The sequence below is a fragment of the Microcaecilia unicolor genome, chromosome 1 (genome assembly GCF_901765095.1).
Source record: "Microcaecilia unicolor chromosome 1, aMicUni1.1, whole genome shotgun sequence".
NCBI lineage: Eukaryota > Metazoa > Chordata > Amphibia > Gymnophiona > Siphonopidae > Microcaecilia > Microcaecilia unicolor.
Window position 1 is genome coordinate 187,628,350 of NC_044031.1, and position 25,959 is coordinate 187,654,308.

The following is a 25,959-nucleotide window of genomic DNA, read 5'->3' on the forward strand; positions in this document are numbered from 1 at the left end:
CCGCAGCTAAATTTAGTTGCGTGGAAAGCTGCTTGGCATATTCTATAAACCGTGTTGAAATTTAGGCATATTCTATAAAATACACCTACATTTAGGTGTACTTTATAGAATATGTCTAGGCGTATTTTTTTTGGCACTGATTTTTTAGGAGTGATATATTGAATCTAGCTATATATGCTCAAATGTTAGCATAACTTTCCCAGTCATTTGGAATTTATACAGCATGACATGAAAATGTGATAAGATTGCATAATTATATCAGATTATTTAGAGCGCAATCTACTGTTCAGCCAGGGAGTGTGCTGATTGCATAATGATGTGGGCACATAAAGAGATTTAAAAATATGACTTATAAAAAGGAGTCAAATTGGAAAACTGACGCGGACATAATGCACAGCGCATTATGGCTCTTTGAAACTACAGGAAATTAATGTGCTTGCATGCCAGAATTATAATGCCACGCTTATTATATTTCTTGAATCCATGCCTTCTGATGCATAACGATTGCACTCAGCTACATTTCCTAGGATGTCGGCATGGCTAACACATGAGCCAGAAAAGACTCCACAGGTTTATTAGGTGCTGCTAAGTGCTTATATTTATATACAGGATTTAACACATTCTGCAAAATGGAGGAGGGTAAATTGAAATTGTTTGTAGTCAGTCTTTTCAAAGTCTCGTAATACAATGGGGAATGCTATAAAAGTCACACTTTAATAGGTGCAATTAATCTTGAAGATTTTATAAAGGATAACTTTCTGTAAGTCATGTGGGTGAATAAACAGATGTTTAGGTCTGGCTATGTAGAGCTAGGCATGATTTTATGAAAGGTTCGATGAGTGCTGAGCATTCTAGAGGTTAAGTATAGCGCCATGTGTATATTCTTAATGTGACTGTATACATAAAGAAGAAACCATTCATTCATTCCAGTATTTATATACATCTCCACTATTAAACACTCCTTGAAACCCCAGGTCCTAAAGTCAAGTTGTCCTGGAGCATGTGTAAATGCCAGTGGAGGAATTCTCTGAGGAATATGTTTCTTGTGGTTCTGAAATGTGGAGTACACGTTGTCATTTCTAACGCCACTCCGCTTGCGGAGTCCCAGTAATGAGGCAACTCCTGGCAGATGTGCCCTTTCAGATCCTCTGGGTTGTGCGCACATTGGGAGGTTAAATAGTTGTCAAATGTTGTAATCCAGTGGAACCAAAACTTGTAAAATTCCTAGGTTTTTAAGCCATGTTTGCCGTCAGACTCTGCTGCCAGTAATATGCAATAAAGTACAGTACATAAAGCTACATGTGCAGTGACGTACCAAGGGCGGGGTGGTGGAGGCAATCCGCCCCAGGTGTCAACGGGTGGGGGGGTGCTCTGCTGGCGCGTCCTTACTAGCTCCATCCACCCGGCAGCTGTGTGGTGCGGCGCCTCGCGTCTGCGCTGCTGTAAGAGAAGAAAATCGCCTCGTCGGCCCTTCCCTCATTCTGTCCCGCCCTCGAGGAAATAGGACGTTACATCAGAGGGCGGGACACATTGAGGGAAGGGCTGATGAGGCGATTGTCTTCTTTTACAGCAGTGCAGAGTCGCGCGAGGCGCCGGGTGGACGGAGCTGGTAGACAGGTGGGGACTGGGTCGGGGGGTGCCGTGTTACGCCGGGGGGGGGGGGTGCCGTGTTGCCCTGCAGCCAGGAGAGGGTGCACGCAGCAGCGATCCGCCCCGGGTGGCAGTGAACCACAGAATGCCACTATACATGTGTGAATCTTCGAAGTGTTCCAAGTTCAGTTTGTGGCTGCATTCAATGTACCATCCTTGACTGTCAGCTACTGTGCTGGTTCCAATGCATATAAAAAACAAAACCCACAAATATTTCTCCAGGCTGTTCTTTAAGTCCTCTAAAGGCACTGCACTTTTATTTATTTATTTATATATTTATTTATTTATTTATATACATCATTTTTTATTGGTTCAGAGCACAAATACAGCAAGTACAAAATACAATAGTACTAGAACCAAATAATTTTAACAGAACATTCCAACATACCCAACCCTCCCCCACCCTTCAACTTCCAATGATTTCCACCCCCCCAATAGAACATAAGAGTAGCCATACCAGGTCAGACAATGGTCCATCTAGCCCAGTATCCTCTTTCCAACAGTGGCCACAGCTGGAAGGAAATGAGGGTGAGATCCCGGCTCAGTGTGGGACGCAGGGAGAATCCCAGCTTTCGGAAGAAATATCTTTGTCCCCCTCTGATAAGGTTTCTCTGCCACTTCAACAGCTGCAGACCATAGAGTTGACTGCGGAGACCCCGAGGAAGGACGTTGCAGCTTCAGCAGCCATTGTGGGGGACTTCCTTGGGTGTGGCGCTGTTGCTGGTTCATCGGTGGCGAGTGCAGGAGGAAAAGTTCCTGGAGACATGTCATCTGAAAGCCATTTTTTGGCATGGCCCCAGAGGAGGATTCCCAGGTTTTTGTAGGAAAAGTACCTCCTGCTTTGGTTGCTTACAAGAATTTCACATTAGAAACTTTGGGTGCAGCACCATTCGCTTAGAGACTTCCATGCAGGGCTGTACTCTGGAACTTTCATCTTTGGTGCAATCCATACAGACGCTGTCTCAAGCACACAAAGGTAGTGTTAAAGACTTTAAAGATCAAGTTAATTCTTTAAAGGAAAAGTCTGGAAAAATTAAAGAAGTACACGTTACTGTTATTAAGGATAAAGAGTGCTAAAAAGAAAAATGGAGAATTTGGGAAACCAAATAATGCGTCTTAACTTTCGTGTGCTGAATTTTCCTGTAATAAGTTGTTACACCAATGGAAACTTTTAAAAGATATCTTGCAGAAGTGTTGGATTATCAGTTGGAAGCAGTACAACCTGTTGGGAACATTTATTTCTTACCTAAGAGAAAGAAGGATTCAGTGCCTATAGGAACTATGGGATCTAATTTGGATGTGTCTCTAGGCTCAGTGGATAGTTTGGATACTTCAGGAGTTATTCAGTCCATGATTGCTGTGGTGGAGAGAGCTACTTTACTTGTTTCTTTGGTATTCGAACAAAACCTGAACTCATTGTTATTGTAGGAAAGCTTCAAAGGTGTTTGAAGGTCAAAAAATTTGGATTATCCCTGACCTCTCCTGAGCAACTGAGGAGAGGCATAAGTTATTTCTTGCAATGCGCCAAGAGACTATCTCTATTGGCGCAGTTTTTCAGTTAAGGTTTCTTTGTAAATGTGTAGTAAAATATAATGGAAAGGAGTGGGGACGGAGTCAGACCCGGATTCTATATAGCGCAACTTAAGTTGTGCACACAAATCCGGTTGTATTCTGTATTTGCATGCACAATTTAATTAGTTAACGAGCGTGCGATAATTGCCAATTAATCAATTATTGGCACTAATTATAATTTATGCACACAGCTATCTAAGCATATTCTGTAACATGATATGCATAGTTGAAAAGGGGGCATGGCTACGGGCATGGAGCGGGCGGGTCATGGGCATTTCTAAAATCTATGTGCGCTGTTATAGAATACACCCGGTCCGAGACTAATTTAGATGTTAGCATTTAAACCAAGTTTTACTTGACGTAACTGGCCGCGACTAAATGTAGTCACATGGACGGGTGCTTGGAGTATTCTATAAATCACCCAGAAATATAGACATATTCTATAAAGTACGCCTAAATTTAGGCATACTAATATGCCTAGGTGTATTTATTTTTGGAGACCATTTTTTAGGCATGATATATAGAATCTAGTCCAATATGTTTTCTTTATTCCTCAACAGCTGAGATCCTTTCTTAATGTGAAGAAATTTATCTTCCAGGGACCTGTGGTTTGACATAATAGGTCCCTGAAGTGACTCTCATGAAGATAAATCTGTTTAATGTGTTAAATGCCTGCCCTTAATCAGCTTATATGTTGATCTTTTTTCCTTTTTGAGCTCCCTGCTGTTTTCAGGAATCTCCACCCCCCTCCCCCTATTGTGGGCTAACAGTAGAAGTGTATAATTTATTTCCTGTTTATGCATAATTTGTTCACATTGTTGCATTATATGCTCCTATTCTGCATTTCCTTATGCAAGAGCGTTCTTGCATTCAATTTTGAAATTGTTATAAATAAAAAGTTAAACAAAAAAAAAATAAACGCACAATAATGTTCAGTTCTTCCCAAACTTCTTACTCCTGAGCTTTCTATCCCTAAGCAGAGTTTGCAATAATAGGGCTGTGTGAAAGTCCTCAGCTGCCAGTGAGATTAATGGCCAAGAGACAACACTTGGTTTTTAAAACTTTCAGTCAGGGATGCCTAGGGTTTCTCTCCTCTGCAGTGAAACAGTGTTCCCTTTTCCTCTGGGATTTTTAACCTTTTTCAAATTGCGGCACACTTACAAGGCACAAAAATTGTCAAGGCACACTATCAGTTTTTTAAGGATATATTTTATCATTTAACAAATGAGTATTAAGATTGTGTTTAAAGTTTGATTGTTAAAATTGTAATAATTGTGTTTTCTTTATAGCCAAAAATAACATGCCGCTATGCCAATGCAAAGTGATCTGTCTTATTTTTAAATCAATTTTTGGATTAAATTCAGAGAGAGATTAGGAGTATTGCTTGTTTTTTCATCATCCGAAAGGAGTATAGGATTTTTACTGACTTTGAAATTGGGTTTTCCCTCTTTCAAAAATGTTTGTTTTAAACTATTTATGAGGATTCTTTTCCATTCTAAGGAAATATAAAGAACCTACCCTCTTATCTGGTCTTTAGGAAAGCCCTAAAAGCTTTTCAGTTTAAATGAGAGATAGTGTTGGTTTTATTATTATTATGTATATTCTATTTCATTTTTGTGTTTTGTCATTCTGCTATGTTGTTGAATTTCTTAGATTTGTTAACCACTACAAATCCCATTGGAAATTGGCTGTATATGAACTGGCAGTATATAAACTCTGGTGGAATAGAATAGAAAAAAACAACAACAATTTTAAAGTGAATTACCACCCCCCCCCCCCCACCCTCTAAAAAATAAATCAGTGGGAATCTGTGCTTGGTGATGTTTCATAATATCCCTTCTTCGAGGATGGATGGTTGATAAGCAAACGCTCTACTAACACTGACGGTACCATGTGCATTACTACCTGAAATAGTGCCTGCCACATCTAATTCACTGTCATCATCTAACTTACATTTTTTAAATTAAAAATCTATCCATGTCTAAGGAGTCCTGAAAATAAAATAAACATAATTAGGAAATAATTTCAGATGCTCCCCAACTACAGGTCACAAAGTAGAACTATGAAAACAAAAATGAAATAGTAACCCCAATAAGTCACAACTCAGAATGGTCAAAACTGCGGAGCAGAACAAGGGTCCAGGCTCCCATTCAACATCCAGGCAACTCAGAAGTTCTATTCTACAATGAGGAACTGAAGCTAGAATACCAAGAGCATTTCAAACCCTTCCCACGATATTCAGCTGGTGGTGGTCAGCAATTTTTTAAAAGCTGAATTATCCCCCAGTATTCAGAGTAGGGCCATGTCCTGGCACTGGCATTGAATATCGGGGGATAATTTTGAGCGGGCAGGCAGCTGGAGCTTATGTGGGCCTCGCCGATATTCAGCTGGGCCCGTATAAGAGAGTTATGTGGGCCCTGGCTCAATATTGGGCCGGGACCTGCATAACTTTTTTTTAACCCTCCCGATCCCCTCCCTGCACCCCTCCCTCCTTCCCTGCCTGCGGTTTCTGAAGTCCCTCCCTACCCTTCTCTCCCCCTCAACAAGCCCTCTGCCCCCTCCCCCTCCAGATGTTGAGGTAGCCCCCCTGGGCGTACCTGGTTCTCTGATGGTCCAGCAGGGTTCTTTGGGAACAGAAGTGCAGCCCCCTTACTTCCTGCCCCTTCGTGGCTGTCTTTCAAAATGGCTGCCTCGACCTTTTGCGGCAGCTCATGGTACTACACGAAGTACCATGAGCTGCCACAAGAGGTCGCAAACTCCTTGGAGTGAACTCCGGGTGCGAACTTTGACCCTCACCCCATCCTTTTTACAGGTTTTGTTCCTTACCATTATCCTAACGATGTGTTTTTTCTCACTTTGCCTAAATAATTCCTCTGTCCCTTTCCCTCTTTCCAGCACCATGTGAACCTTCACTGTTTCCTCCATCCCCACTTTTTAGGGCCGCAGACCAGGCCGTGTTCTGCCCCCATCTATCCAACATCCTGATAACCTGGTAATTTGCAAGTATGCGTTCTCTACCCTTTTGGGTGCTGCCCCTCTCCACCCCTCTCTTTCTGCCATCAGGGTAGGGCTTGTTAATGCTTGTTCTGTTTGCAACAAGGCTTCACTTATCCAGGATCTCTTCTCCTCCTCCCACTTAAATTTGCTTGCTATTACCAAGACCTGGCTCCAGGAAGGGGAAGAATCCTATTTATCAGGCTCTTCCTCCCTCCTTCAACGCATTCCACACAGCCTGTTCTTCATAGAAGGGAGGTGGGGTTGCCTCTGCCTCCTTTCCTCTTTCCAGTGCCAAAAGATCCCTACCCACACCTTTTCTTACTCTGAACTTTTAGCTCTTTCAATCTCTTCACCTTGGACATTCACAACCCTTATTTTGTTACTGCCCTCCATCTCTCTCTCCCCAACTCAGGCCGCCCTAGAGCAAACCCTTGCTGACCCAGTGGTCCATTTCCCCAACTTGTTGATTCTTGGAGACTTTAACATCTACATGGACCTTCCTGCCTCCCCTTGTGCCTCAGCATTTCTTTCTTTTCTTTCTGACATAGGACTTTCTTAGCTTGTTCATTCTCCCACTTACTGTATATGGGTGGTCACACACTTGACTTGATCATGTCTCTTACATCTTCTTCATTCACCTTCACTCACCCCTCTACCCAGCCCCTCTCTTGGTGAGATCACTTTCTGGCCATTAACATAGTAACATAGTAAATGACGGCAGATAAAGACCTGTTTGGTCCATCCTATCTGCCCAACAAGATAAACTCATTTTACATGGCATGCAATACTTTATATGTATACCCAAGATTGTCACTCTCAGAGCACAAACCGTAGAAGTCTGCCCAGCACTGTTTTTTTATTAAAAGTTCTAAAGCTAACGTCAGAGCCTCTTAAAATTTACACGCTAGCTCATTCATATCTATTCAGTCATGATCATGGCATAGACTGTAGAAGTCTGCCCAGTACTGGTTTTGCTTCCCAATTACTGGTGTTGCCACCCAATCTCTGCCAAGGTTCCATGGATCCATTCCTTTCTAAACAGGATTCCTTTGTGTTTATCCTATGCATGGTCCTTCTACTCTTATCCCAGGTAAATTGCTTTCTGTTAAAGAAGTCCTGCTTCCTTTTTCACGATCCTGCCTCATTCCCTCCCCCCTCCCCATTGCACTCTCTGTTTCCTCCTGATTTCTCAGTCCCTGGAAGACCAGGTTAATAGCTGGAATAACACCCTCGCCTCCTTTTTCTCCAATTTCTCCCTCTCTCACTCAGCTCCTGTATGGAGAAAATGCCCCTGGTACCACCCATGATCTCTTCCACCTCAGACAGCAGCTCAGAAGGGCCGAGCGTCATTAGAGAAACATCGCTCTCACAGCGCTTTCTGCATTCTCCGCTCTCATCAAATCTTTATAGAAGAAAACTGAAAGACGCTAAGAGATCCAACTTTTCCTCTCATCTCTAAATCAACAAACACCACTAAATCTCTCTTCTTGATTGTCTCATAACTCACCCAGCATCCCTCAAAGTCTAATCCCTCCCTCCCAGCTGCTAACAACCTGGCAACCTATTTTACTTCCAAGATTTCAACCCTTTCCAGTTCCTTATCTTCTATCTCCCCAGGCCCACCTCTTCCATCTTCCCCGTCGGTCCCACCTACTGTTGCTACAGCATTCCTTTTTGTTTGGAACTCATTTATCCTACCTACGCTCATCTAGCTTACCAAGGCCCTTTAATCTGTGAACCTCACCACTTGTGCCATCGAACCTCTGTCCTCTAAATGGTTTTCCTACCATTCCCATGGTCTTTTCCTACTCTGCCTGCAAATGATTGCCCAAAGCCTTTCCTCTGGCCATATCCCTTTTGCTTGGAAGAAAGACATCGTTATTTCTATCTTAACCCTTTACTGACCAATGTTCCCATCAATCTGTTCCTATATGGCTTATTACGGGAACATTGGACACTAAAGTTTAAACCATCCCTGGATCCCACTTGCCCCTCAAATTACTGACCCGTTTTAAATTTCTCATTTGTGTCCAAGCTCTGCGAAAAGATTGTTTTCGATCAGTTACTCAGCCACTGTGAGCAATCATCAATTCACCATCCACATCATACAGGATTTTGCGCATTCCATAGCACCAAAACAACTGTTACTGCCCTTCTGAGTGAGCTTCATATTATCCTAGACCATAGTCAAATTGCTATTCTTGTTTCTTTAGATCTCTCCACTGCTTTCAATCTGGTTAGTCACTGTTCTTCTTTCCTGACTTCATGATATTGGCCTTGCTGGCCCCATCCTTTCTTGTTTTACTTCTTATCTTTCCAATTGCTCCTTTAGTGTTGCCGCACCATCTTCTACATCAGCTAATCATTCCCTAGCTTGTGGTGTTCCGCAAGGATCAATTTTATCACTATTATTGTTTAACATATATCTCAGCCCGCTAGCTACTCTGATTCAAGATCATAACATTTGTTTCTTTATCTATGCCGTTGACATTTTACTGATTTTTCCTACCTCTCACATTACACCTCCACTCACACAGCTCCTTTGTTGATTGGATGCTCTAGCAAACTGGATCACAACCCACCAACTTGTCCTCAATTCATCAAAGACAGTTACCTCCTGGATCACAGGGTTTCATCATCATCCCTCTGTTACCTCTGTCCTTTTTAATAGACCCATTCTGACTGTCAATTCTTTCCGCTATCTTGGGTTCATCATCCCAACTGTCTTTTGACCCACAAGTTGGCCAAGTTTTGAAATCAGGTTTATTTGCCTTGATAAGGCTTTGGTCAGTCCATAGCTACTTTGATCTCCCATCACTCCATACACTAATTCATGCTTTTCTAATTTTACATTTGATTACTGTAATTCCATCTATTGTGGCATCTCTAAATCCTCCCTCCATAGGTTACAAATACTCCAAAACTCAGTAGCTCATTCAATCTACAAAGCACACAAATATGAAAATGCATCCCCCTTCTTCAAAATTCTCTTACTCACAAAGCCCTTCATCTTGGCTCTTCTTCTTACCTCTTCTCCTTAACCATCCCTACACCCTGAACTGCCTTCTCAAAAACCTTGAAGCAAATCAGCTCACTTTAACTTCCCCCTGTTTTGCTCACTACAAGTCATCCCGCACCTCAGCTTTCTTTCTCATTACCCCTAAATTCTGGAATAAGCTCCCCCTCCTGTTAATCATATCTCAATCTTCTATTTCTAAATTCAAGTCCCTGTTATAGACCACTTTTTTCAGTTGGTGTTTTGATGTTTTCTTATGCCCCCCTAATTTGTACTTCTTTTTTTCCCTACAGCCAGGAACGCCCAAGCTCACTCAACTTTTACCCCTTCCCTATTTTCTGTGTGTGAGTTTGCTTTTCTATCAGAATTGGTGTTCCTTTCCAATTATGTAATTGTTTTTAATCCCATTGTTAACCGCTATGATCAAATGGTTTGTGATAGCTGTATATCAAATCTGCAATAAACTATAAGGGAAATCTTGCCTCACCAATCTACTACATTTCTTTGAAGGGGTGAACAAACATGTGGATAAAGGTTAGCCAGTTGAAAGACTCCAGAGGAAATTGGAGATTCATGGGATATTGTGGATTAAAAACTGGTTAAAAGATAGAAAACATAGAGTAGGTTTAAATGGTCAGTATTCTTAATGGAGTAGAGTAGATAGTGGGGTTCTGCAGGGGTCTTTGCTGGGACCGCTGCTTTTTAATATATTTAAAAATGATCTAGAGATGGGAGTAACTAGTGAGGTAATTAAATTTTCTGATGACACAACGTTATTAGTTTTTAAATCGCAAGAGGATTGTGAAAAATTACAAGAGGACCTTACAAGACTGGGAGACTGGGCATCCAAATGGCAGATGACGTTTAATGTGAGCAAGTGTAAAATGATGGATGTGGGAAAGAGGAACCCACATTATAGCTGCGTGAGGCAAAGTTCCACACTAGGAGTCACTGACCAGGGAAGGGATCTAGGAGTAATCATTGATGATACATTAAAACCCTCTGCTCAGTGTGCGATGGCGGCTAAGAAAGCAAATAGAAGGTTAGGTATTATTAGGAAAGGAATGGAAAACAAAAATGAGGACATTATAATGCCTTTGTATCACTTCATGTTGATCTTTGTTGCCCTGTTCTCTCCGTTTCTATGTACATCCAAAACACTGCTAAAGCGTGCCTTTTTTTCCTTTTGAAATTTGCTAAAATCCATCCCTTTCTTTCTGAGCATTCTATCAAAACTCTCATTCACTTTCTGATTATATCAAGATAGTTATCTGTGTACCATCCCTGGACCACCCGGCACTAACTGGATATTCTGCAGAACAATCTAGGTATGTATTACTTTATATCTAGGTTGGGCCCAGCGAAGCTTCTCCTATCCAGATAACTCCCTTTTGAAGATTGACCCCATATCTATTTGTCTTCCATGTTGCCTATTATGATATCATTTATATTGTACTGACATTTGTCATATTTGTTATAGTGCTGTTAAATTTGTATATTTCTGATACTGTATCTAGTCCTATTACTAAAATTAAATCTATCATCTCCAATTTACCTTATTGATTGTATTTATGCTTATATTTGGACATTTTACTATTTTTATGCTGTTAGTTGTAGGTTTTATGCCGAACTGTACCTCTTGTACACTGCCTTGGGTGAATCTCTTTATAAAGGTGGTTAATAAACAGCAATAAAAACAAATAAGTAAATGTCACCAAAATGGCTTCAATAATAAGACAAAATAAAACAGAGCAAGCCCCTTATGATACAGTATAAAATAAGAAAAAAGGGTCCCTAAATCCTATCCAACTTGAAAAGACCAGTCTTCAAAAGCAGCAGTTTCTTGAGATTGTTTTGCCAGTATGATATTTTAAGAGTAAACTTCTAATGAGGCAGAATGTAGACTTGCTAATTTGTTTTTTTAAACTGTGTGTTGATTGTGTGGACCCAGTGAATTATTATAATGTTTCCAGTAACTGTGCTTTGTCTCCCTTTGCTCTCTTTTAGGTCCTTATTTTGTTAATTGCATTGTTCCTAGATCAGGCAAGTCATGGGGAGGAAACTGGATCTTTCTGGTTTGACAGAAGATGAAGCTGAGCATGTCCTTCAAGTGGTCCAGCGAGATTTTAGTCTTCGAAAGAAGGAAGAAGAAAGGCTGAGGTAGGATGACTGTCACTTTTATTGTTTTGGCCCAGACACGAAATGATCACTTCATGCCGTTCCTTCTGAATTTCAGACTAAATGAAGTGCATTTAGTTGGAAAACAAATTCTCCATCACTGTGCACAGCTCAGCAAAGTCCCTCAGTGGGGGATACAGTGGTAGTGCTACAACAGAGACTTGTCTGTGTTTATTTCTAGTTGTTATAGTTTGTGTGTCTGCTGGTAAGCTAAGTCTGTATTATGGTTTCCTGAGATTCTAAAATCCTGGAGTCTATGCACCAAGCTGCACTAAATTTTGAAGGTTAGTAGTGGTAAGCTTGCATATTTAGGAAGCATGTTAAAAAGGACCGATTAATAAATTAATGATACGTGGATTACAGAAGCATTAAAATGGCCATTCATACAAGGGTGTTTCTGATTTTTTTCTCTCCCGAGGATATTCTGCTGTGTAATTTCCATCTTTCCTTCTTTTCCCTGCTAGGCATCTCATATTCCCTTCCCTTCCAGACACTGCCTCCTTTAAAAGTTGCCCCTTAAAGGCTGACCAGCAGCATGAGAGTTTCATTACTGCTTCTGGCCATCAGGCATTTCAGTTCCTGGATCTGTGATCAGCATATGCTGGTCAAAGCGTGAAGTTATGGATGATGGTATTGAAGACTGATATAGCAAGCTTCCAGGAGGTCGCTATGAGGTTGTTCTTCTGCTAGCTGGTGGAAACCGGCACTGTGCAGAAGAGGGGAGGCTAAGCAGGGAGAGAGGAACTTTGGAAAAGGGGGTGAGCAGAAAGAGAGAGAGAGAGTGATGATTTGCAATGAGAGGAGGAGAGGTCTCCCCCACCACCACCCCATCTAGTATGCAGTCCTAAATAATGGAATAATGACTAGTTAGGTCATCTCACTTTTCCCATGTTTTGAATATTCTGCTGCATTATTAAAATCAGATGTGGCAGAGCTAACATTTTGTATCTATGGGAAAATGCTTTGTAAATAGGCCCCGCAGTTGCAGTCTAGTCTGTATTTTCTTTTTTCACTTGTGTTAAGTTCGTGAAGGGTAATTCTGTGAACTACGAACCCGCATTTATGCACCCCTTTGCACGTGTAAATGCAGAGAATACTATCACTTATGCATGTGAGTATACAGATACCCATGAAAGTGCCAGCAGGGCACCTAAGCACTATTCTGTAAGGGGAGGGGGACGTAGACACATAACTTTATTGTAATTGATGTGCGTCCCTTCTGCATTTACATCATATCTTCTTTTTCATAAGGTGCTTAAAACTTGCTTGTTCTTGAGTCAACAACTGTAAACTGTAATTTATTGTTGTAAATTCCTTCAAATGTGAAGTTGCTTCTACTATGTAATCCGCCTTGCAATTTGTAGAATACAATACAATAACATTATAATGGAATCTGGAGCTCAGATGCAGTTATAGAACGAGCTCTCACTGCACATGCTTGGGTTTCCTAACTGGAGGCACCCAGTCGTACAATTCCCCCCTTAGGGCCGGATTCAGTAAATGGCACCCAGAGTTAAGCACCGTTATGATCTATGCTAAGATATTATTCTGTAAAAGGCATTCTGTAAAGAGTACCTGTTGAAAAAACTCCAAACAGCTCAAAACACTGCAGCCAGGTTCATATACAAAATCTCTCGTTTTGAAAGTGTCTCCCTTTTATTAATCAAATTGCACTCACTTACTATCAAAGCGAGAATCACCTTCAAATTATGTACCTTTATCTTTCAAATACTAAACGGCACAGCTCCAGACTATATGGTACCATTAATAAACTCACCTCAAAGAAACACTAAATATGAGGCAAGAAACTATCTCAGACTACACCTCCCTAATTGCAAAAAAGTGATCTACAAAACTGTCCACTCTGCAGACTTCACTTACCTAGGAACCAAATGGTGGAACTCCTTACCATCCCAAATTAGAAATATTCAGGAATTTACTAGATTCTGTAAAATCCTCAAATCATTCCTATTCAAGTAAACCCTCACAAAGAACAACCATATCTCAAAAAATTACTTATTACCTGAATTGATTATTACCCTATTTACCATTAACTTTCTATTTGCTTCATGTACAATTTCTCATTCATAATAGATTTTCTAAATGTTAAACATCCATGGCTATCCCAGTATGTTTATGATATTGTATTGTAAAATTGGATTCTTACAGCAAATTACTTTCTTATGCATTATTCTTTGTTATGCATCCTATACTGTTTATTGTAAGCCACATTGAATTCAAACTTGTTTGGGATAATGTGGGATATAAATGTCACAAATAAATAAATAAATTCTGCACAAAGCACCCTTTACAGAATAGTAGCATGGTGCTTCTCATGCTTAACTTTGGGTGTGAGCACTTATGCCTGCCAAAAGCTGGTGTAAATGCTCACACTTAACTGATCCAAACATACACCCTGTCAATATTCTATACTGCTTTACAGGACATTATAGGACAGAACAGTATACCATTAAACTAAAAAAAATATATATTTATGTATAATGTGGAATCACTCAGTGTGACATCAGAGTATTGAAGTTCAAAAAGGAATCTGTTGTGGGTGTGTATCAAGCCCGCATCTCTGACATCATGCAGTTTGATGGCATTGAGTGATTGAACCGAATAGTTTGGCTGCATGTATAACTCTTGAAGAAGTGATACGAAACAGGGCACCTCATAGAACTGCAGTCGATTCTCATTTGCCACAGCTAAGTGACTGATGAGATACATTTTAAGAGACAATATGTTGATTTTTGGGTGCTTCTTTTGGGGCATGTTTTTAAACACAGCATTTGCTTTATGGGCACAGTTGAGATTTTGACACTGCTTTCATTTGAGATATATGTTCTCAAGTGAAATTACAAGGATGTATGAACACTTAAGCAAAAGTAACTCTTTAAATCTCTGTTTTGCTAGTGTGATATGCTTGTGGAATCATAAGTACATAAGTACATAAGTACATAAGTAGTGCCATACTGGGAAAGACCAAAGGTCCATCTAGCCCAGCATCCTGTCACCGACAGTGGCCAATCCAGGTCAAGGGCACCTGGCACGCTCCCCAAACGTAAAAACATTCCAGACAAGTTATACCTAAAATGCGGAATTTTTCCAAGTCCATTTAATAGCGGTCTATGGACTTGTCCTTTAGGAATCTATCTAACCCCTTTTTAAACTCCGTCAAGCTAACTGCCCGTACCACGTTCTCCGGCAACGAATTCCAGAGTCTAATTACATCATTCAGGGGTCCTTTTACAAAGGCACACTGAAAAATGGCTTGCGGTAGGGTAGGTGCGGGTTTTGGGCGCGCGCCAATCCATTTTTTTAGCGCGCCCGTAAAAAAGGCCTTTTTAAAATTTTTGCTGAAAATGGACATGCGTCAAAATGAAAATTGCCATGCATCCATTTTGGGTCTGATACCTTACTGTCAGCCATTGACCTAGTGGTAAAGACTCACGCGGTAACCGGGCGGTAATGACCTACGTGCGCCAAATGCCACTTGACGTGCGTCTGTTACGTGCACCCCAAAATAAAAAATATTTTTCAGACGTGCATATCGGACACACGTCAAAAATGAAGTTACCAGAAGAGCCACGTGGTAACTCCATTTTGGTGCACGTTGGGCGTGCATAGATGCTTACACGGCTTAGTAAAAGGGCCCCTCAGTGTGTTACCACCCTCATGTACTACATTATACATAAATATCTTTTTGTTAGATTAATAGTGCAGTGTTATAGCAGTTATTAGCAGAGTACATTTGGTGTAGTTATTCTATATTCTCTCTGTACAGATTGATAGTCTTTCAAGCAAACTTAACTGATGGCAGTTAGGCATATAAATGCAAGCATTCTATAACATTACACCTAATTTTGGGGAACACCTTGACCTGCCCATGGCCACGCCGCCTTTTGAGTTGCATGCTATGAAATTCAGGTGTGCATGTTATAGAATAGGGCGCAGGGTGGATCTGCACGCAAATCCAAATGAGTGCCAGTTAACACTAATTATTGATGAATGCCTCATTAACTAATTAGTTTACGCACGGATCTGCGATCCATACCCAAATTTGCATGCGCATCTTTGGGTGGCCTATATCGAATCTGGGGGTTAGTGCGTAGAGCGACCTAGCGACCTTTAGTACTCTGACTAAAACCTCTCAGTACTGCCATGGACCCTTTTGGTACCAGATAAAATTGCCTGCTCACATTTGCCGTATTATTAAATGGAAGGCATCATTGGGGCCTAGAGCTATGGTTTGCATACATGTCAGTTTTGCAGCATGTTTACACAGTGTAGTTTATTTGACTGACACCTCTGTGGATTTTAACAGGGTTTTTATATGTGCCTATTAATTGTACATTGCTTTGGGTGGAACCTTTGGATTCAGGAAGGCGATTAATAAATTGTTATAAATAAAGAAATGTGTATGTGTGCATGTTGGGATTTGAGGAAGTTTACTTCATTAGGAACTATGATCATGAGAGCACATATGATTATTCCTGTAAAATCAATTATTTTATGATTTAAAAGGAATGACATTTGATTAGAGAATGTATCATAATGAATAAAACAAAATGTCAGAATAGAAGCTTAAATTTTAGTATTATTGGTACTAACATATTTGCACTATCTGTATAGTTGTATAATATGTATTGTTTTTGAAAACTTTGAACAAAATTTAGAGTTTGTGAATTATGCCAGATTATGGGCTTGGGAAATTTAAGTCTTCTATACTCCCACAGAATACTGGCTAGGTAATGGTAATTAATTTATTTAGCAGAAAAATCTTCCAGTCTGGAGGTGGGAAGCAACCTCACTTTCAGCAGAACACAAAAGTACATATCATCCATCACATATAGCAACAGAATCACATGATTGATATTGCAAACAAATAACAAACAATGAAGTTGAGAAATAGCAGAGCCCAAAAAGCTATCCAAAGGCATTTGTAAAAGTATAATTTGCCATATAAAAAGTAAAGGCAAACAATGAACTATTTTCTTATGGAAAACCAACACACATCTCTTTTTCTGATGGGACAAAGGTAAGAAATTCTGTCACATAGAGCCATGTATGGAAAAAGCTGTCGTCCGGGATGATGTCACACTACCTTCTCATCACTAGTGCCTTACCAATGTTCCTTAACCCTGATCAGATCTGCTTTTAGAAGGCAGTTAGGATTTCATGTCTGTTCAGTGCTTGCACTTTCTACTCAGACTGCCAACAAGGGTTCCATTCAGAAATGGACTTGTAGCCAACTCATTTTGCAAAGACCATTAAACAGCTACCAGATGTTCTGTTTTTCATTTAATAAGCTATTCATATGCTGAAATCCTTTTTTATATAAACAGCGTGCTATGATCTTTTTTAAATCTGGAGGAAAAGCCTCACGCATCATGAAGTAATGCCGAACTTCGCAGTCACACTGTTGTACACTTACGGAGTACTCACTTGCATCATTGGCATAAAAACCTCCACTGTTTCATAATTTATTCACTCTATGCTAGGTTTTAACCACTCTTAATCAAAGCTCTGTGAGTGAAACTTATATTTGCAGTCATACAGTCTCGTTGTTATTCACGGCCAACTGTGGCCAGAGTTTCAGGTCCTGCTTCAGGGTCCGTGGTCACTGCGACTGTCTAAAGAAAAGATACAAACACTATAGCCAAATACTAAGCTTCCAATATGTATTCACGCTTTCCATGAATAACTTTAGCATAACCTCACTTTTTTTTCTGCAGTCTCTCCTGCCTCTTAGTCTGGTTCTGAGCTCTCAACATGGCGCTCCCTATTATATCATTTAATAAGGACTTGCATCTGAACTGGAAACCTAAAATGATAATGTAGGGCTTCCAAACCAATCCTGTGGACCACACAGTCAGTCTTTTTTACAGGATACCAAAAATTGAATATTCATAAGCTAAATCAACATATGCTGGGTTTCTAGGGAAAGCAAATCTATCTCATGCATATTCATTGTGGGTAACCTGAAGACGCAGCTGAGAGTGGGGTTAACAGGGCAGGTCCGAGAAGCCCTGCACTAAAGTCTTTGAATACTTGTTCTAGTACTTTGAACCCTCTGGTCTCTGTGTGCAGTGAAAATGATTTGCTAACCTCTGGCAGTGAGTTCCAGGTTTATTTCTTTAAAGTAATTTTTTTAATATCATTGTTTAAAAAGCTACATAAGTAGTCCCGGAAGAGCAAGCGGTAAGCACACGTTGGGCTTACCACCACTCTGTAAAAGGGCCCCTAAGTTCTGAACTTTGTTTTTTTAGTTTTGTTAAGTCAGAGTAGTAGGTACTCCTGATCCCACTTGGCAACTGCAGAAAGGAGAAAGGTACCCTACGAAAGAAAGGTGAAGAAAGAAGAGTAATTCAAGAGAGCTTGAAGCCTAGCTAAGTCCCAAGGTTCTATTAAATAAAGTAAAAGTGAACTGTGAAAACAGAATAGAAGTGAGGAAAAAAAACATACTTACCTGTATTGGGGTTCAGTTTAAGGTTTGTCCTGAAAAACAAAGGTCGACAGAAAGTATCAAACTCAAAGGTTGACTAATAGGATCAGCTAACATTGTGACTTAACTTTAGACTACCACTAAAATGATATACTTATCTGATCCTGTTTTGAAAAAGTTGAATATGTTCTGGGAATATTCATGAAGGTTATGCTGTAAACCTTGTAAAAGAGGGAAAGTTGAGTGAATACTGCAATTAATTTGTTTTAAATGTTTCAAATTAAAGTCCCTGGTTGGTGTAGAGTTTATTTAGGGAAACACTGTGACAAATTTTTGTAACATCAGTGTAGTATCTTGCTCCGCCACCAGGGGGCATACAGTAGAAATGATTTTTTTTTACCAATGTATTGACCTGTAATTCAGGTGTCAAAGTGCTATTTAAATGAACTCCCAATATTTTTTTAACCTGATTCATATTTAATAATGTAGAATTACTAGACTTTAGTATGCTGTCATTTCAGATATTATTGGAATTATTTAAGCAATAGGCAACCAGTGCAGAGAAGAAAGAATACTGGCCATTCTGATTTTTTTTTTCTTTTAATGACACCCTGTGTTTTCTTTTTAATGAATATGTTTTTTTTTTTTTCAAATATTGCAGGAGGTCTGGGTCTGGAAGGGGGGTTAGGGTTAATGTTCAGAGAATAAAGAACTTATATGAGCTGTAGTTGGGTGGTTTGCTGTTGGGGAGGCATTGTAATATTATGGTGGGATGGGGAGGGAGAATTGTTTGCAAGGGAATATAAAGTATTTTATATGTACAAAAAGGCAATATACAATTCTTAGTTGGCAAATAATACTGAGACTTTACTCTGTCTTTTTTTAAAACTGCGGTATCTGTATGGTGGTTGCCGTTAACCAATAAAAATGGTTTTGCATTAAATGACACCTTGTGCAATAAGCCTGTGGTTCAGGTACATACGTTATGGCCACTCTCAATACTATTTGATCATTTTTCTTATTTTTTTATCAAAATAAAATTTAAACTATTTAAATTATTTATAAATTAAAATATGCGCTCAGATACCATAAAGTGCCTTTTAAAATTATCAAAATCTCGGCCACTTTATTTCTATAATCGCACATATATAGTGAATGTCTCTCTCTTGTATTATGGTCCCCACACTTGAAAAACAAGTAGAGCATGTAATCAAAAAACAACACTTATCTGTGACCTCATGGAGTCCATCTTTTGACATCTATCAAACCAGTGTCTTCATATCTCTGTATAAGATGAAAAATGCTCAGGGCCAGTCAAAAGCGTGATAGAATTTGTGCTTTTAACACTCCAACATGGATCCAAGGTTCATCCTTACGGCTTCATTGGGGGGAAATAGCTGATAATAAAAATAGGGTATGCCTGTACTCAAAAATGCAGCACATATATCACTTTGGGCCCTGTTTACTAAGGCGCGTTAGCATTTTTAACACACCTACAATTAGCATGCATGCTAACCGTGTAGGTGCCTATAGGGATATTGTAAGCACGTACATGGTTAACGCATGTACATGGTTAATGCACATTGAAAATGCTAATGCGCCTATAACGTGGCTTAGTAAACAGGGCCCTTTATAAATAGTTTAAATAGTTCAGATTGTATGTTGATAAACAATGAGAAAAATGATTAAAATAGTATTGAATTTGGTATTATTTAAGTATCTAGATCATAAGATTTTTATTCTGGGATTGGGTTTTTCTCCTGGTATTTTTAAAATTCTTTTTGAGTAAATAAGAATATATATATTTGGATATTAACAAATAAAACATGAGAGAAAAGACAACCTAGTTAGCCAGAATGTTCAACCCAAAAATTCAGCTCCATACTTCATACACAAAGGATACCAGGCCCTGGAGAAGGGCAATTAAAATACAATGAAGTCCAGTTTGGGGGGGGGGGGGGGAAGGAGCACCTCCTTCAACAGAGCACGGAATTATGTATATATCATCAATCACACATTGCAGCAGAACCACATGACTGGTATTACAAAGTGCAACAGAGAATACAAATTAAGGTTATATAAAAATTAACCACCCATCTCTTAAATGGATTTCAGAGATTAAAAGCAGTGCAGGATAACCAACCCTGTGTCATCTTCCTGAATGGGCAGTAATTATACAGAAAATGAATATCTTTAGGCATCGTGCTCCATAATTCAGAAGCAATGGCTTTGAATGCTCTCTGACTACTTTTCATGAACCTAATTGCAGAATGTGATAGCACCATGCAAAGATATTCATTGACAGATCATAATATGGTCTTTTGTATACCGAGTGACTCGTTCCATTAACTGTGTGGGGGGCAAGACCTCATAAAGCACTAAAAGTCAGAATTAATATTTTAAAATGCAAATGGAATTTTATAGGAAGCCAGTGAAGTGCTGTAAAAGGGTGGGGGTGGGGGGGGGGGGTGTTATCCCTGGAATTGAGACCTGATGAAATCTTAGCAAAGCATTCTAGACTAGCAGCAGTGCTGTTCTCCAGCCCATTACTTCACTTAACCGTTCATTTAATCTAAGAATACTAGCATCAGTGTCCTTATCCACCAATATATAATGTTTTATATCATCAGCTTAATAAAAGAATTGGATCTTGTGTTTTCTGCTAACATTGTTAAGGGATTGTAAGTATTCAGGGATAGATATTCAGCCACCAGTGGTGAGTGTTTTTTAGCCGTTGGTGGTGCTCTTCCTGGATGTTCTGTGCCGGGCTGTGTCTGGGCATCAGAATTGAAAATCTGGGTTTATGCGGTTGGCTATCACTTATGCGGTTAAGTGCATTATTGAGCAGATAACCACCTAAGTAACACCGTATTAAAAAAGGACTGAAGCTTATGAGGTTCGATATAGTTGCTTATCATAGGTGGTTAAGGGGGAAATTCATCAAGCAGCGTTGGGGCTTTAAGTCACATTAATTGGGCCTTAACGCGAATTAAAAGGCCCTAATGCTGCCTGACCTAAAATACCGTGGTGCTATTTATGGCACTGCGTGTTCTATGGTAATGAGATGCAAAACATGGAAATGCATGTTTTGCATCTCATTACTATGCAAATACCCTTATGTGACTTGCAGTGATTCACTGCAAGTCGCATTAGGACCAAAAGCACAGTAAAATAAGCTAAAAGCTGGGGTTATTTTACCGGCCGGGAGCATTGGGCTGCCAAGCCGTGGCCAGATGCTCCCGGGCTGCAAGTAACATAGTAACATAGTAACATAGTAGATGACGGCAGAAAAAAGACCTGCACGGTCCATCCAGTCTGCCCAACAAGACAACTCATGTGTGCTACTTTTTGTGTTTACCCTACTTTGATTTGTACCTGTGCTCTTCAGGCACAGACCGTATAAGTCTGCCCAGAACTATCCCCACTTCCCAACCTCTAGCCCCGCCTCTCACTACCGGCTCTGCTATCCAATCTCGGTTAAGCTCCTGAGGATCCATTCCTTCTGAACAGGATTCCTTTATGTTTATCACACGCATGTTTGAATTCCGTTACCGTTTTCATCTCCACCACCTCCCGGGGGAGGGCATTCCAAGCATCCACCACTCTCTCCGTGAAGAAATACTTCCTGACATTTTTCTTGAGTCTGCCCCCCTAAAATCTCATTTCATGTCCTCTCGTTCTACCGCCTTTGTATCTCCGGAAAAGGTTCGTTTGCGGATTAATACCTTTCAAATATTTGAACGTCTGTATCATATCACCCCTGTTTCTCCTTTCCTCCAGGGTATACATGTTCAGGTCAGCAAGTCTCGCCTCATACGTCTTGTAATGCAAATCTCATACCATTCTTGTAGTTTTTCTTTGCACCGCTTCGATTCTTTTTACATCTTTAGCAAGATACGGCCTCCAAAACTGAACACAATACTCCAGGTGGGGCCTCACCAACGACTTATACAGGGGCATCAATACTCCCTTTCTTCTGCTGGTCACACCTCTCTCTATACAGCCCAACAGCCTTCTAGATACAGCCACCGCCTTGTCACACTGTTTCGTCGCCTTCAAATCCTCAGATACTGTCACCCCAAGATCCCTCTCCCCGTCCGTACCTATCAGACTCTCGCCGCATAACACATACGTCTCCCGTGGATTTCTATTCCCTAAGTGCATCACTTTGCATTTCTTGGCATTGAAGTTTAATTGCCAAACCTTAGACCATTCTTCTAGCTTCTTCAGATCCTTTTTTCATGTTTTCCACTCCATCCGGGGTGTCCACTCTGTTACAGATCTTAGTATCATCTGCAAATAGGCAAACTTTACCTGAAAAAGAGTAGTTTTCAGTTGCCTTCCACATTTATGTTATGGCTGGCTAGTGTGGAAAAAATATACGTTCCACTAAATATGTTAATACAATATTTGTATATGTGCTGTATGTTAGAGAGTTGCACTGGGACAGAAATTTCACCCATCCCCACTGGAACCTAACCCATCCCGCCCATCCCCACTGGATTCTCCTCCATCCCCGTCCGTCCCCTGTACTAAAATAACCTGACTTGTAGCAAAATAACTCAACAGTAGCCCATGTTGATAACTTCCCCTTTCAGTGCTTATGGGGATTTCAATGCTATCAACCATATACATTAATTATTTTTCTAGTACTATTATAGTTGCCATGGCACAATGAAAGGATGGGTAGGCTGGCCTGGCACTACACTTCTGCGGCAGTCCTGTGGACCTGGAAGGGATCCCCACAGGAGTCCCATGGAAACTGCGGGATTCTCGCAAACCTCTTTTCCGTGCGGCTCTCTACTGCACATGAAATGAGCCTTGGCTGAGATTCATTTGTGTTCTCCATTGCCAGCTTTTGGCTGAACCTATGGCTTCTAGAGGAAGCTGAGACAGGAGCTAAAACATTTCTTGTGGCTATGGAATTTTAATCAGGATTCTCTTATGTTTGTTCACTCATCCTTTATAATGTGCGTCTGTTTATCGGACTGTCAGACATAGTTCTAATTGGCAGTATGCAAACACTGTTTTACAGTGCTTTCTCCTCTGCAGGGTAATCCAAAGCTTCCCAGTTGACATGGCCCTGCTGAGTGTCTCAGAGATATAATAAGAATACATTTGCAGGGAAATTTCCTTGCAAATGTATTGTTAAGTATAGGTCCATTAAGTATGTTTTCTTTTATCCGTTTCAATTATCCAGTTTTTTGGCTGCTAATAAGAAGGTTGGTTGAGTTCAATATGGACTACTATAAGAACTAGAATAATCCTTGGCATAAAGAATTATATTCTTGGAGTATTGTCTGTACTCACCTAGTTAGCGTTTCTTATTATCTATTCAAGACATTTCCTTTATCTAAGTGAAGAGCCTCATTCCCTTAATGTTGTGGACTTTAGTGTTTAAATCCTTGGACTCAGAATTTCTGACATTTTTTTTCTTTTTTCTTTTTCCTTTTCACTATGATGTATGGGTTTAATCACTTTTCTGTACAAGTGGTATATGCTTGGTGAATTTATGTTTGCATTCATAATTTATATAGCAATAAAAAGAATAAGAATAAACATTAGAGTGGATTTTAGATTTTGCCACATTAGATTTTGTACCTGCTGCAAATAGACTTTGGGATGTTGTTTTCCCACTGTCCCTTCTCACCTTTTTACCCAAGCATTGTCCTTTTTCATACCTTCTCCCTGCCAACATCTCCCCTTTTCATCTCTTCTCATGCCACCTGCAGTTCTCTGTTTTGCAAGCTCTCACCTCCTTGTCTTGATCTCATCCCCAAGAGGTGGGTAAATAATGGAAGAACAGCTTATAGCCTACTGTGGCAAGGTCGGGTTAGAGTTCATGTGAAGGCTTAGGGCATGCCTGACACTTAGATGTTTTACAGCCATAATGGAACAAAACCAAAACATCTAGGATGAAAACTTCAACATTTTGGTCTAGACCTGTTTTTACAATGAATAAGACACAAAAGTTGCCCTAAATGACTAGAGTGGAGGAGTGGCCTAGTGGTTAGTGTGGTGGACTTTGGGCCTGGGGGACTGGGTTCAATTCCCACTGCAGGCACAAGCAGCTGCTTGTGACTCTGGGCAAGTCACTTAACCCTCCATTGCCCCAGGTACAAATAAGTACCTGTATAAAATATGTAAGCCGCATTGAACCTGCTATGAGTGGGAAAGTGTGGGGTACAATCATCACCATTGAAAAAGGTTTCCAGAGTAAGTAAGATTGTGAGCTCCCTAGAGAGAGAGAAAGTACCTGTATGTAATTGGCTTTGGTTGTACCACAGAAAGGCAGAACATCAAATGTTTTATCCTTACCCTTTAACAACCAATTATTAGCTGTAATTGGTGCTAATTGGCATTAATTAGCAGTTAAGCAAATAACATCCTTTAGTCAGGATTCTACAAATTGGGCACACAAAATCCATAGCTCACAACTGCAAGGGGGAGTGGACCTGGAAGGGCATGGGTGGGTCAGGGGGTGTTGATCTGACACCTATGTGTGCAGGTTATAAGTTACACACCTAACTGACAGCAGTTAAGTGTGAGCATGTACACCAGCTTTTGAACTAGCGTTAAGTGCTCACACTTAAAGTTAGGCATGTAAGTACAGAATTATGTTAGCATTCTATATATAAAATTTGTGCTTACCCCTGGATTCTATGTATTGCGCTTTGAGTTGTGTGCACAACTTAATTGAATAATGAGTCAATTAGCACTGATAACTGTCATCTTAAGAAGCAATTATAGCACAAATTGGATTTAATTAGCCGTTATGCATGTAAATGTAGGCGTGGGATCTGTACCTTAATTTTATGCAAGAGTCCAAAAAGGGGGCATAGAAATGGGAGGGTCATGGGCGGATTGGGGTGTTCCTAGAATTTATGCATTTACTTATAGAATAAAGGGGGTACACACCTAATTTAGGTGCAAGGATTTGCACTATGTTTCATTTGGTTGAAATGGCGCACCTAAAGTTAGGCACAATTCCCATGTGTAAGCGCTATTCTATAAGCCATGGCTAACTTTAAGCACAGTTTTTAGAATAGCGCTTAGCATTATTTTATTCGGCACTAATTTTTTAGGTGCCATATATAGAACCTAGCCCTTAGTGTTATCATCTTGGCACATAACTATAGACAACCTTTTAAGAATTACCCCCTTAGGTGTCAATATTGCCTTTATAAAATAGGCTTGACATAGGGGTCTCTTGTTGACTTGGCCATGTATGTCATTTTATAAAATCACCCTCATAATGGAACCAGTTTTTAATGACGATATTTCATTATACCAGAAGAGGCTGTGGGCCATTGGAGTGTGGTTCTTTATGAAGTAATGGAGCTGCCTGTGGATGTCCTGAAAATAGTTTCCATTTCAGTAGTCTGGCTCTTGAAGTTCTCCTCTTAAACTGTACAATTTTCCTGTGTCTTTGAAGCAAATGATAATGAGTTCATTTAGCTGACGTGGCAGTAGTTGAATTTCCCTTTGAATAACCACATCTCTTTGTAAATGTCCAGTTTTGTGATTCTCAGTGGTGGATGATATAAAGAGAACGAGGTGTGCAATTTATATGTAACAAGCATTTTTTCCCCAGCATTTCCAGCAAATGTCTTCATGCGGGTTGTGATTGAAGATTACATTTTTGCCGTATGGGCCTTTAGAGTAGCCATAAAGACATTAGATTCTGCAGCTGTGAGTAGAAGAGCTTTATGGATACATCCATTGAAAGCAGAGGAGTAAATCTCTAATGGCCCTCTTTTATTGGGCCACATATATTTGATACTGTGAGGGAAGTGACAGACAGGTTGCTCCTTTTTACAGCTTGGCTTTTTAAAGGATGCTTTGTAGGTTTTCAATGCAGCAAGACAGCACAAAAGGATTGTATAAAAAGAAAAAAAAATAACCTTGCCATCCTATTTTCTAAGAACTCCTGGGTCATGTACATGAGATTCAACCCAATTTGAATTACCTACACTGACAAATTGGACCAGAGAAGGCTATTGTAAAAAATGCATTTGTGAGCCTGAGTGTTTTAGACCAAATCTTTGGAGTCTTCTCTTTGCTGATGGCTGAAATTGAATTTATTTCACCTGACATG

At 40.1% G+C, this 25,959-nt stretch overlaps 1 protein-coding gene across 1 annotated transcript in view; it reads left to right on the forward strand.

Moving 5' to 3' along the window:
• Positions 1 to 25,959, forward strand: part of MYRIP (myosin VIIA and Rab interacting protein) — a 492,137-nt gene that overhangs the window by 28,233 nt on the left and 437,945 nt on the right. The window contains exon 2 of the mRNA XM_030203295.1: positions 11,243 to 11,395. Within this exon, the coding sequence (XP_030059155.1) occupies positions 11,286 to 11,395 (110 nt within the window). The 5' untranslated portion in view covers positions 11,243 to 11,285. The remainder of the gene's footprint in view (positions 1 to 11,242; positions 11,396 to 25,959) is intronic.